At 43.7% G+C, this 13683-nt stretch overlaps 1 protein-coding gene across 10 annotated transcripts in view; it reads left to right on the top strand.

The window, feature by feature from the left end:
• Positions 1–13683, top strand: part of CACNA1B (calcium voltage-gated channel subunit alpha1 B) — a 324850-nt gene that overhangs the window by 260022 nt on the left and 51145 nt on the right. For all 10 annotated transcript variants that reach the window (XM_053373456.1, XM_053373453.1, XM_053373452.1 and 7 more), the window contains 7 exons: positions 477–573; positions 1546–1706; positions 3863–4000; positions 4162–4363; positions 5027–5191; positions 6741–6851; positions 7985–8068. In XM_053373456.1, the coding sequence (XP_053229431.1) occupies positions 477–573; positions 1546–1706; positions 3863–4000; positions 4162–4363; positions 5027–5191; positions 6741–6851; positions 7985–8068 (958 nt within the window). The remainder of the gene's footprint in view (positions 1–476; positions 574–1545; positions 1707–3862; positions 4001–4161; positions 4364–5026; positions 5192–6740; positions 6852–7984; positions 8069–13683) is intronic.

Genomic DNA, 13683 nt, shown 5'->3' with positions numbered 1-13683 from the left:
GTAATGAAAAAAGCTGAAAATTCAAATATAAGGCTGGAATATATTGGGGGCAGTTGGGGCAGAAGTCCCCAGCAGGAGCTCCCATACCCATATCCTCATATGTTGTACCTTTTGTTTCTTGTTCAGCCTTGCAGAAAAGAAAATTTACCTGCATTTTGCTATGTTGTTATGCCACACCAAAAGAGATTGAGCCAAGTTCAGGGGGGAGGGGAGGGCTTAGTCTGCAATCTAACCCCACTTGCCTGCAGGTAAGTCCCATTGGATACAACAGGACTTATGCCTGAGTAGACACAGTTAGGATTGCACTGTTGGGCTTCAAACCCCACTTACACACAAATAAGCCCCATTGAATACAGTAGGACTCACTTCTGAGTGGACCTGGTTAGGTTTGCAGCAGTGTCCAGCCTGGGGTGAGGATTTTCCAGGCTTTTGCCTGAATCTTGCAAGAATCAAAGAATTGTGCTCTTGCCTTGCAGAGGGAACAAAGGCAAAGATATAAACACCATCAAGTCCCTGAGAGTTCTGAGAGTCCTTCGGCCACTGAAGACCATCAAACGTTTGCCAAAGCTGAAGGTATGATGTGATCCTCAACCCATCTGCCCTGGCAGATGAGGTAGTGCGTAATCTCATTTCTGAGTATGCATGTGGGGGGTGGGATTTGATTTGGTTCACATTTCAATGCAAACTGACCTAATTTGCCATTTTCCAAAACAATACAAGGACCAAAACACACTCTTCAAAATTGGTCAAATTTTGTGGTGCAGTTCTTCAGCTAAATCATGCAGACAAAAACTAGGGGAAATAATGTGGACAAAATATTAGTGGAAAGTATGCATGAAAATGCACATATTAGTGAAGGGACATTCAAAAGTGAACATGTTATGGGAAAATGTAAATACTGGGCAAACTGGTATACAAAAATGTGCCTACTGAGAAAAAAATACCACACTAAAATGCTGATGAATTTTCATGAAGACTTTTTTTCTGAAAGCTGATGAGGAGCTGCTCTTAAAATAGGTAAAGTGAGAAATGAAGAGAAATGAAAACGGATAGATTTGCCTATCTCTGTTCTTCATATCCATCCATGATTACCTTAGCCTCTCCAGTTGCTGGTGCTCCCTTCCTCACTACTGATTTGTTACCCTTGACCCGTGCTGCCAGTCCCTTCTTCCACTTTCTGCCTTGCTATTCCTTATCCCTGGACCTGCCTCTGCAATCACCTGTGCCATATATCTTCATTTCCACCTAATCCCACTTCACAGACAGAAGGAGCTTTTCCCATTGCAGAGGGCAGGATCCAAGCCAATGTGGCTTTATAAGAATACTCTGCTGACTTCTCTTCCAACTTTTAAACACCGGCTGAAAACTTTTCTATTCCACCAGGCCTATGCAGGCAATTAAGAGTACATCTTTCCAAAATGGCTAATTGCTGTCCGTTTTGAATGATTTTTATTGTATGGTTTTATGTTTTTATTGCTGTAAATTGCTTTGATTTATACTTCATCATGGATTCTGTTTCTGAATCCCCCCCCCTCTTATATGCAGGCAGTCTTTGACTGCGTGGTGAATTCTCTGAAGAATGTCCTCAACATCCTCATTGTCTACATGCTCTTCATGTTCATCTTTGCAGTCATAGCGGTGCAGCTTTTCAAAGGGCGATTCTTCTACTGCACGGACGAGTCCAAGGAGCTGGAAAAAGACTGCAGGTGCCCAGATCAAACAAATAAATATGTTTTGATGCACAGTATGACCTGATTGATAAGACCTGAGCTAAGCTGGGGCTGGAGGGATGGGGCATCTAGTTGCTGTGTCCTTCCTTGTGACTAGTGTGTGAGAAGCTCAGGGACCTGGTCACTAGAAGGTGGTCAAGTGCTTTTTCATAGAATCTTGCAACTGTAGCGTTGGAAGGGTCCTAAGTGTAATCTAGTCCTGTTACAAATTCTAGTGTTTCTCCCTTGCAATGCAAGAATTTAGAGCTTGAGAGCAGCTCCAGTGTGAAGGGTTGGGATGGTTGGGCTCCTGCTGAGGTCCTGTACCCCTGCAAGAGCAGTGAACTCAGGAAGCATAGGTAGCTTGTACAGTCAGACAACTGGGTCTATCTAGCTCAGTTTCTCTGCACTGACTGGCAGAAACTTTCCAGGATTTGGGGCAGAGGGTCGCAGGCAGAGATGCCAGGACTTGAACTTGGGACCATATGCATGCAAAGCCTATGCTCACTGATCACTGATTTATGGCTCTTACCCCAGAGCTTGAAGTGAACTAATTCAGATTAATGAAGTTCAGTGAACTAATGCCAAAAACTCTGAACTACAGCCGAAAGTTCTCATAACTGCTGGGTGAACTGAACGTGGATTAACTTTTGGAGAACTTTGAATGATTTCTAGTTCATCTTCATGTTTGTTCTCTTGCATGTGTTTTTCTACTCCTTATAGAAGGCCTTTAAACTTAAAAATAATAATGGTTGGGGAAATAAACAATTTATGTTCCGTTCTGTATGTGTGTTTTGATGTTTTCTTATTTCTCCTTTTATACTTCAGCACAGCAGTTTGTAATATTCTGAACGCTGGGGGGGGGGGGGAGGTTCCCCAATGACCATTTGGTTGAACTATGAACTGAGCATGAACTGGTTTGGTTTGTAAAAGGACAAATATGAACTGGAATTAGATCCTTAGGAGACAAGTTGAAATTTAACTAGTTCTTCCAAGGTCTGAGCAAGAGGTGCACTGACAAGGGCCTCCTGGATCTCCTGCATCTCTTTACTATTTGCAGACCGCCGGCCTCTCCCTCATACCCAGAGGGAGTGAACAAGCAGATAACAACAACTGTAGTGGTGAACAGGATGAGGAGAAGGAGCTGCCATTGCCTACTTGCTCATTGGTTCCATGAGTGGCAAGCAGGCAATGATTCAGAAGCATACCACCCACCAACTGTGGAGATAGAATGTAGCCTTCAGGGTCAATGGCTATTAACCCTGATGCCTATATTCTATCCCCACTATCAGAAGCAGTATGCTTCTGGTGACCAGTTGATGGAAACCTCAGGAGGAGAGAGGGCTTTTTTTGCTCAGGTCCTACTTGAATGATGGAAGATTTAGGACAAACAAAAGAAGATACTTCTTCAAGCAATGCAGAGTTAGACTATGGAACTCGCTGCGACATATGTTAGTGATGGCCATCACCTTGGATGGCTTTAAAGGACAAATTCATGGAGGATCTTTATTAATGGCTACTACCTGTGTTCTGCCTCCACAGTAAGTATCCTGAAGAAGAGTTGCTGGAGCAGAGAGCACTGCTTACAGGCTTTCCATAGGCTTCTGGTTGGCCATTGTGAGAACAGGATATTGGGCTAGATGGGCCACTGGCTTGATCCAGCAGGCTCATCTTCTTCTATTCCTAACACAAACACCCCATTCAGAAGTTATCACCCACATGTTGACCAATGCATGAATGAAACCATGTGGCTGCCTCCAGCCTTGACCACATGGGGTGATGAGCTTGGCATCCACACATATATAGCATGAGCATCTGCAAGAATAGAGCCCTTGTTTATGCAAAAAAATTCCACACAATCTGGAGCAATCAGGTTTCCGGATCATACTGAAGCCTTTGAATATGCAGTTGCAAACAGGATTCTGCCATATACAGAGTCAACCTTTGATGCTATATAGCTTAGCATTTGTCCACACTGACAATGCTAAACTTACATTCTGAGGAAGAAAAAGAGAAGTAAATAATTACAATAGTGGTTAATGGAGGCAGCATATTTGAGGGATGGTAACCCATGGAGGGTGTCAGCACCAATCATAAGTAAGGCCCAGCTCCACATTCTCCTGTTTTGATTCTGTGTCCCATCTTCCTTCCAGGGGCCAGTATCTCGATTATGCAAAAGATGATGTGCAAGCTCAGCCCAGGCAATGGAAGAAATACGAATTCCACTATGACAATGTCCTCTGGGCTCTGTTGACACTCTTCACTGTCTCCACAGGAGAGGGGTGGCCAACGTAAGTTTGTATGGCACGTTCGTGCCTTGTGGTGGGGTGGGGGGTGGGGTTCAGACAAGAGTATTTCCCAAGCCCTGGGTCCTTCTGCATGCAAAGTTGATGCAGAGTTACAGCCATTCATCCAAATCTCTGCCTGCTCCTTCTCTGCCTCCTTCTCACAGTGTTTTAAAGCATTCTGTTGATGCAACGTATGAGAACCAAGGCCCAAGCCCTGGGTACCGGATGGAGATGTCCATCTTCTATGTGGTGTATTTTGTCGTCTTCCCCTTTTTCTTCGTGAACATCTTTGTGGCTTTGATCATCATCACCTTCCAGGAGCAGGGTGACAAAGTGATGTCTGAATGCAGCCTTGAGAAAAATGAGGTACTCTCTCAGGATACCAGATGGAGAAAGGCTCTTTTTTCATATTTGCAGGGTTAGCTAAGCATCCAGCCCTGAGGGATTTTTGCCTCCCTGACAAAATTAGATATCTTGACATCAATTTGCAAATCAAAGTATTTCCATTATATGCCAGGACATCTGCAGTTTAACCCATCCCATTGTGCTAACATTACAGAGTCAGACCATTGGTCCACCTTGCTTGGCACTGTCCACACTGGCTGGCAAGGTTTTAGGCAGGGAGTCTCTCCCAGCCTTGCTGGGAGCATGCAAAGCAGATGCTCTTACCCCTGAACTATGACCCTTCCCCTAATAAGAAGCTGTTTTATACGGAGTCAGACACTTTAAACAGGTAGCCCAGTACAGTCTGCCTTGGCAGGCGCATGACTCTCTAGAATTTCAGGCAGAGTTTTCTCTCAGCCCTACCTGGAAATGCCAGGGATTGAACCTAGGACCTTCTGCATGCAAAGCATATGCTCTACCACTGAGCTATGGCCCTTCCTCATAGCTTACTCCATAGCCAGGGCTAGGCATGTAAAGGAGCCAACTGTGGATCTGGAAGCTTTTCCTTAACTCTGGATGCAGGTGAAAACTGTGAGCAGATCTTTTTCTCTATTGATTTCCCCCACTCTCTTCCTTTTGTTGTAGAGGGCCTGTATAGACTTTGCCATAAGTGCCAAACCCCTGACCCGCTACATGCCTCAAAACAAGCAGTCGTTCCAGTACAAGATGTGGAAGTTTGTGGTGTCTCCTCCTTTCGAGTATTTCATCATGGTCATGATCGCACTCAACACCATCGTGCTGATGATGAAGGTTGCTGATTTCCTTGCCTTTTTTTTTTTAAAGCAGGGGGCAGGGGAGCTAGCAGTTCTCGTGAGAGTTGCAGTGACAAACCATGGTGTGATAATTCAATGAGTACTTAGTGAAATGGGTTATCAACTGCTACTGTCCTTGATGGTCATGTTCTCCCTCCACCATTGGAGGCCATAAGCTTCCGAATACCAACTCCTGCAACCTGCAGGAGGCAAGAGTAATGTTGTACTCAGGTCCTGCTTTCAAACTTCTGATAAGCATCTGGTTGGCCGCTGTAAGAACAGGATGCTGGACGTAGATTGGACACTAGCCTGATCCAACAGGCTCATCATATGTTCTTAATGCATGGGCAGGGAACCTCTGACCAGCCAAGTGTTGTTTGACTAACTCTCATCAACCCCTGCCTCCATGGCCAATGATTAAGGGTGATGGAAGTTGTAGTTCCACAACATTTGGAGGGCCACATTTTTCCACATCCCTGCTATGATGCAAACAAAGGCAATACATCTCCTGGCTCCTGCATGAACATTAACAAACTTCAACAATAAAGAATAAGTAGGAGGGTGTTTCTTGCTGCTGTGAGTAAGTGACTTATGAGTTCCTTGTCATGTGCATGTACGTTGTTATCCTGGAAGATTTTTAATAAGACTAATTCTGCAGTTACTTCTACTACCTGTTTTGTTACTTTGGAGATTTTTCTGCAGCACTGATATCCAAAAGGATTGCACTTTGGGGCATTTCCAGCACAAGTGGAGGTATGTGCCTATGGAGGTGCAGCCTCTCCAGCATTTAGATGAGGTTTCTGGGTATATTAGTGAAAACTTCCTTGGTGTTAGGTAGCATCGTAGATAAGTTTCAGAGTGTTCTCTCTTTTTTGACTGAGATGAATTTAAATGGTGGTTTAGACCACGTTTTTGACCATTGGGTAGAGTTTATTTCGTATCCTATGATGTGTTCTCATTGATTTTTAATTGTGGTGTCTTGGAGTAATATTTTATATATTGTAGATACCAGTGTTCACTCCTGATAGGTCTTTCCAGTGTCTGGAAACTGCCCTACTAGAAAAGTTAGCCAGAAAACTTAAATTAGCACAAGGACAAGGGAAAAAAAGGATGCCTTTACCCCAGTGTGGTTCCCCTTTATCAAATACACAGCACAACAGGTCAATGACCTATCCCCGCCGCAACAGCATACAAATCAATGTATATACAAAGGACCTATCCGCGTGATTCTGACACAAACCCCTCCATTAACACTAGGCAGTAGAACAAAAGAACAACCCCCATCACTCTTCCCTCTTTACCCCCAGTTGCACTCCACTTATTTGTCTATTTTGTAACACAACAAAATCATTAATAACAACTATTTTTTTTAAAAAAAAAAGAATAACGAGGATGAAACTAAACTTAAAAAAAAACCCTTTAAGAGTTTAAGAATAATAGGATTGTATGGTTGGGGCCGTAAAGGCCATCTAGTCCAACACCCTGCAATGCATGAGTGATTGCAATCCATGTTTTCCAGTAACCTGTTTTCTTTCTCTTTGATTTAGTTCTATGGTGCCCCACAGCCATATGAAGATATGCTGAAATGCCTCAACATTGTGTTTACATCCATGTTTTCTCTGGAGTGTGTGCTGAAGATCATTGCCTTTGGCGCCCTGGTATGAGCTGGCTTTTTTCATTGTCCTCTCTCATTCAGCACCAGAAATGCTCCTGAAATTCCACTTCTTCATATTTCTCCCTGGGTTTTTGCTGTTCCCAATGAATTTGGTTTTGTTTCAAAAGTGTACCATTCTGTTTTGTTTTATTGCTGAATTTTGTCAAGCAGGAGTGGGGGAAATCTGTGGCCTTTCCAAAGTCATTGCCTCACAATGGCTATGTTCTGCCTCCACTATTGGAAGCCTGGAGGCTGCTCCATTACGTCTCTTGATCAGTGGAGGCTGCTGCATTAGGGTGAATGGGACACTGCCCCACCAACCTCATTCTGTTCCCAACCAGTCTCCATCTGCTTGGCTTCTTACTTAAAACCAGTGCAAGAGGAGCACTGCCTGTTAGCAATGAGGATGGCGATAGGGAGGAAACTAAAATTAGTTGGCCTCTGAATACAAGTTGACAGGAATCACAAGTGCTCAGTTCCTCCTTGAGGGCTTCCCATTGGAGCACCTGGTTGAGAAGACGATGCTAGTCTGGGTGGGCTTTTTTGTGTTCTGCTCCTTCCCTAGTCAGAACCATAGATCAAACTAAGAAGGATGCTTCCCCTTCTCTGCAACCAGCATCAAAAGTTAGGTTCCAACCTCTTAGCAGATGGCGTAAAATATTTTGTAGGCTTGTAGCATTTGTGGCTTTATGAGGCTGTTGCACTTCTGCAATTCGTTTTAGAGATCCTCCTAGCTAAATTGCAATTCAGGGGTGGTGTAACATAGGAAACTCACTCTTCCCATCAAACTACATGGTGCACACAACAAATTATTGAGGTCTGTAGTTTCCAGAGAAATGACTTCGATCAGCCATCACTAACCTGGTGCTTTCCAGATGTCGTTCAACTTCTACTTAATCTGTCCCAGCCAGCATAGCTGATGGTCAGGGATTATGGGAGTTGTAGTCCACCAACATCTGAAAGGCATCAGATTGGAGAGAACTGATTTAGGATGCAAGCCTACCCATGTCTACTCAGATGTAACTCCCATTGAATTAAATGGGGTTTACTGTCAGGTAAGTGGGGGTGAGGATTGCAGCCTAGCATGCAGTTTAAACTTCTGAGTAATGCTGCTTGTTGTTGCTTTTGATCTTACAGAATTATTTTCGTGATGCCTGGAACATCTTTGATTTTGTCACAGTCTTGGGAAGTATTACTGATATTTTAGTAACAGAGATTGCGGTGAGTACAGACTGTGCAAACTTGCTTTCTTTAGCCAACAAAATGGTGTTGGGGGGGATGCAGGCCAAATGATCTTCTCCCCAGTCTGTTGGCAGGTCATTATGAAATGATGTCTGTCAGAAGACTGGGAGAAATGATAGAAGGAACCTGAGCTGCAAAGCCAACATTCAACAATTGCAATGTAAATTTAGGATAAATATTAAGAGCTTTTGAATAAACTACCTAAGGGGGGATTTATTTACTCCTGGTGTAAATGTATATAATGTTAGATGGTTACTAGAGTAAGTAAACAGGAGCAGCTTATGGAATCACGTGCCCTCTTCCCCTTCCTCTCAGCCTCTCTCCTCTCACATGCAGGGGATTTTCCCATGCTTCTTAACCATGGCTAGATGTTATGTCCCATAATTAGTATTGGCTTTGTATATTAACCATGGTTAAAGTCAACTTCTCCTCTCTCCTGTACAAAGGCCTCCAGAGAATGAGATTCGCCTTTGCAGGATCACCTAATTCCCAGGACCATGAGGATTCCACCAGAGTGACCACTGTGTCTTGTCTCAAACTGCCTGGTTCCCTCCTCCAACCATAGTAAAGGGGATTAGTTCAGGAATTTGTCTGCAAAGGGGGGGGGGGTTGTCTGCAGTAGAGGAGAGTCTGGGGCACAGGGTCTGTGTGTAATTTCCCAACCTGGTCCCAGTCCCTTAGTGCTAATTTGAGGGTCTGTGTTACATAATTACACCTGCACTGACCTTCATATTGCTCTTCTGTCACTTAGCAGAGTGATTTAGATGGAAAGAGGACTGGGTCTATTCTGTGATTCCATACAAAAGTAAGCCCAAATACGGAATTTGGTATTTGGGTGTATAGTTCAATACTGCGGGTTGTATCCAATGTAGTCTTACACAGAAAATTGATGGTCATGACTAACTTAAGTACGTTCACTTCAGTAGGTCTACACTGAGTAGAACTTAATTGGATACAATCCACTGGGAATTGCACCATTTTGTTTTCTTTGCTCCCCCCCAAATGTTTCTTGTCCTCAAGAAAATGAAGTTATGTTTGAACAATATTTCAGGAAACTAGGAGGAGTGCTGTGCTTGTAGCGTTCCTATGGTCAGGGTATAGAGTTAGTTGCTGTCAAAGCACTTTCCCAATCCCTCTGATGGAGCAGGAACCCAATTTCAAATGCATTTAATTTGCATAATTTATGCTGGAAGGTGCCATAGCTGCATTAAATAGTCCCCAGCATCTTCTTTGAAGTCAATGCCATTTTGTAAACCCTTCCCAAATAGTTCAGGTCATCCTTTCCAAAACCTGTTGCCCATCCAGAAGTTGGCCATGCAGGTTGGGCTAGATGGGAGTTGGAGGCCTGTGGTTGGTAAAGGCTCAGCTGTCGCTGGACTCCATCTCCCACCATCCCTGACTCTTGGATGGCTGATGGGAGATGGAATCCAACAACAGATGGAGGGACAGAGGTTCCTCACCCCTCATATTTGCTTCCTTCTTGACTATGTCCTTCTGCTTTGTTAGGAACAATTGGTTTTGTGCGCGTCTTTGATATATGTATGTTTTTATTCCAATTGCTCTTTCTTAACCTCTTTCTCCTGTCTATGGTAGTGCATTTTTTGGTCATTCCCCAGCAGGTCCTGCAATCCCAGATCCTTCTCCTAAATTGCCCACAGAATCTGAGGGCCTGACAATAACAATGTGATGAGCAATCTTGTCACTGTTTTTTAAATAAATAAAATTCCAGATGCAGAGGAGAATAATCATCAGCACCACAGCACATGAAGAGAGAAGATTTTAGCATTCCTTTCCCAGCTGAGTTCTTGGTGAACACACACCCTAATAATTAGCACCGGTGGCACCAATAGGAGGGGGTTTCCCCCCTCTTTCCATACTAATTACTGCATAGCAAATTATCTTTTTACCAATCAGTATTCATTGAGATTTTTATTGATGTTTCATTGCTCCTCCAAATTTTGTGTAGTGTAAAAAAGTCTTGTTACATTTTTACGAAAGGCATTTTTATACGCATTTAAATGGAGGACAGATTCTTTACTGAGACATTGGCTGGGAAGAGGCTTAAAACTCTTCTTTGAAAAGAAACAGTAATAACAAAGAAAAAGAATAAAGGGTGGTTAGACCCTGGGAGAATGGATGGGGTGGGAAACAAAGAGATATTGGCTGAATTGTAGACAGTGCTGGCTTTAGGACTGGCAGCAGTTATGGGGACTCCAGCAGAGCACTTTCAATGAGCTCCCTTAATTTGCAAGAGGAAGTTGACTGAAGCATCCTCAGCCTTCTTAGGCATCCCTTGCACTGTGGTAGAGCCAGAAGCAGCTCACTGTATAAGGAAGTGCCACTCTATGCAGCTTCCCAGCAGATGGATCACTGTTGCTTACTGGTGAGTGAGAGGGGCAAGACAGCAGGAAGATTCATACAGGGAAAATCCACCAGCAGCAGTGCCAGATTGACTTCGCCAGTGCATTTGCACCATGCTGACCTGCCTGCCACCTTGCTCCTCTCCCTACCAGTAACAAATGGTGACTCACCTGCCAGGAAGCTAGCCTTGCAGCTCTGACCCACCCAGCCAATAAACCACTTTGGAGAGCTATGTACCCTCTGCTAGTCTTGGAAGCCATATCCTTTTCCCCCTCTGGAGCTGGCCACCCAGCCAAGAAATCATTGCTTGTATAGATGTATAGGATTGAAATGATACTTTTGTAAACCCTCCAACAGCATTATCCCAGGCAGTACTGTGTATATTTTGAATTGGTTTGGTCACTGGTACAATGATGTATTTTTCAACCATCTGTGGTTTGAATTTATTGTATTTTACTGTCAACAAGCCAGTAATTTATATTCTTTTACTGTCAACATGTCTTTTATGAAACTATGTCTCTGAACAGTGAAGGAAGGTAGGAGGTATTTGTGTATGCAGCCATTCCCACCTCCTCTGCTCTCTCCCAGTTGCTCTGTCCAAGCTCAGCAATTTTGGAATGTTCGGACCCCATTTTTATGATGTCTCCATTCAGGAATTTTACTCAGAGCTGAGCTAAAATTTCTCAGTAAACAGAATTGCTGAAATTTACTGTCTCTTTTGCACACATCCCCCTCATGCGTAGAAAATGTGGTCCACTTAGCAGGATTTCTCTGAATATTCTCCACTGTTTTTGTGTGGCCACCACACACATACCACACAATATCTTGCAGCAACAGAAGATTTTGGGCAGCACAAAGGATTCAAAATGGCAGCCAACATAAAATAGCCACTTGCCAAGACCTTAGGAAAATATAAGGAAGTTGTTCTATTTTCACTGACAATAGTAAACCCCACCCCAGAAAAAAAAACTGTTGGTGAAATTCAGTGAAATGAAATTAAAATGGAACAGGGCTTTTTGGAGGGAGAAGAGGAATTCTGTCTGAGACCCTAGAAAGCCACTACCATTCAAAGTAGACAAAAATTGAGATAGTTGAAAAACATGATTTGCCCTAGAAGAAGGCAGTTTCCTATGGTCAAAGCAAGACAAATGGAAGATCAATACCTCAGTGTTAGAGCATAGGAGTGGTCCCTTTCTGAAATCCTGGAGAGCTGTGACCAGTAAACCTAGACAAAACTGAGCTTGATGGACCTATGGGTTGCAACCAACTAAGTTTTGCTCAGCGTGGGTCTGTTACTGTACTTGAGTTAGCCATTCCTAAAAATTTCAGTGGGTCATCTCTAAGTAGAGTTAACACTGGATACCCTGTGTTCTCACAAATAGGAAGGGGAATCTTGGGAGATAATCTAGGCATGACTTCAGTTTGACCACACAGCTCACTGCTATGTGGACAGGGCCACTTCTGAGAAGAATAGCAAGCTTCAGGGAGCTCAGCTTGTATTCCAGGGCAGCTATCCAAGAGCTAGTACCTTCGTCCAAGAATGCCAGCTCACCTGGTCATCCACTGCCCTTTTTTCCCTAGGAGTGGCTCAGCAACCAGCAGAAGTGCCAAGGCATAAAGATAAAAGGAGAGAAAAATGTGTTGATAAATTTGTTTTTCTTTTAGCATCATTATTGTGTCATTTGTAATTTCCTCTGTGAGTGCTTTGAATTATGTTTCTTTCTTTCTTTCTTCTGTCTATATCTATCTAACTATCTATATCTATCTATCTCTGCAGGCAAATAAAAGGGAGGTATGTCAGTTTCCCTGCCAGCACTCACTTCAAACTGATTTACAGGGAAGACTTTTAAATTTAACTTTGATTACTGCAAAGGATCAAATTGATTTACACCACTAACTGGTTTTGGGGCAGGATTCAATTGCATTTCATAGGGCAAATTTTAATGTAGAAGGTGTTGGACTCCAACTCCCATCAGCACCAGCCAGCATAGCCAATAGTGAGGGATGGTGGGAGTTGTAGTCCCAACAACATTTGGAGGAACCGAGCTGAGACAGGCTAATTTAGGCTCTGGTGTGTGACTCCAATGGGAGTAAAAGAACATATTCATGACAAGTGTTTCCTCTAACAATTAGTCGTAGCTATGTTTGGTTAGCGTGTAAGCATGCATGTTTAGCATGGGGAAAGAGAAGACTAAGAGGTCATCTTTAAATACCTGAAGGGCTGTCACATAGAGGATGGAACAAGCTGCTCCAGAATACTACTCAAACCAGGAGATTCTGATTGTTAGGAAGAAGTTTCTGAGAGTAAGAGCTGTTTGGCAGTAGAACAGACTACCTCCTAAGGTGGTGGACTCTTCACTACTGGAGGTTTTTAAAAAGAGGTTGGATAGTCTTCTGTCAGTGTTTCTTTAGCTGTGATTTCTGCATTGCAGAGGATTGTACTAGATGACCTTTGGAGATCCCTTCCAGCTGTACAATTCCATGTTTGTCTCAGAGTTTCTTTCAGTGTCCTCAGAAAGCTACCAATAGAATAAAGAAGAATAATCAATAAACAATGGGGAAAACCCTGCAATTGTTGATGGTCCTCCTGTTTCTCCTTGCCTCTTAGCCCAAGCAAGCATCATATAAGAAGGGCATTTGAGAAACTGCAGGGTCTCAGGGCACAGTGATTGGTGCCCATGGTGTGCCCCTGCAACTTAAACTATCCTGTAGGATGGCATTGTGTTGACTGCATATGCCACTGGCTTTCCCACCACATGTGTAAGTGTAAATGGGCACACACCAGGTGCTGCCAGCTACCAGTTCATTGAGTATTCCTCCTGATTTGTTTGCAGCAAGATTACACCATGTTAGCTTTTTAAAATGAATGTCAAATCTGATTTGTTTGTGGAGAGATTATATGATGTTGCATTGGACCCGGGGTTGGCAACATGCGGCCCATGGGCCAGATTAAGCCCACAAATACTGTTTTACCGGCCCACGAGCCACCCCCAAACCGAGCTGCCTGCTCAGCCAGTCCCCCGTGCACTGCGCTAAAGCAGCACAGCGCAGGGACTCACAGAATGGTGCTGGAAATCGCGTATGCACATGCGCAGATACCGGAAATTGCATCTGTGCATGACCAGACGTCGAAAATTGCTTCTGCACTGGTGCAATTTTTGGCATCTGGGCATGCGCAGAAGTGATTTCCAGTGCTGTGGACATGCGCAGACACGATTTCCGGTGTCACACTG

This window comes from Podarcis raffonei, chromosome Z (assembly GCF_027172205.1).
Source record: "Podarcis raffonei isolate rPodRaf1 chromosome Z, rPodRaf1.pri, whole genome shotgun sequence".
NCBI classification, from domain to species: Eukaryota; Metazoa; Chordata; class Lepidosauria; order Squamata; family Lacertidae; genus Podarcis; species Podarcis raffonei.
Note: the sequence above shows the minus strand (reverse complement) of the source record. Positions and strands in the feature narration are given on the sequence as shown.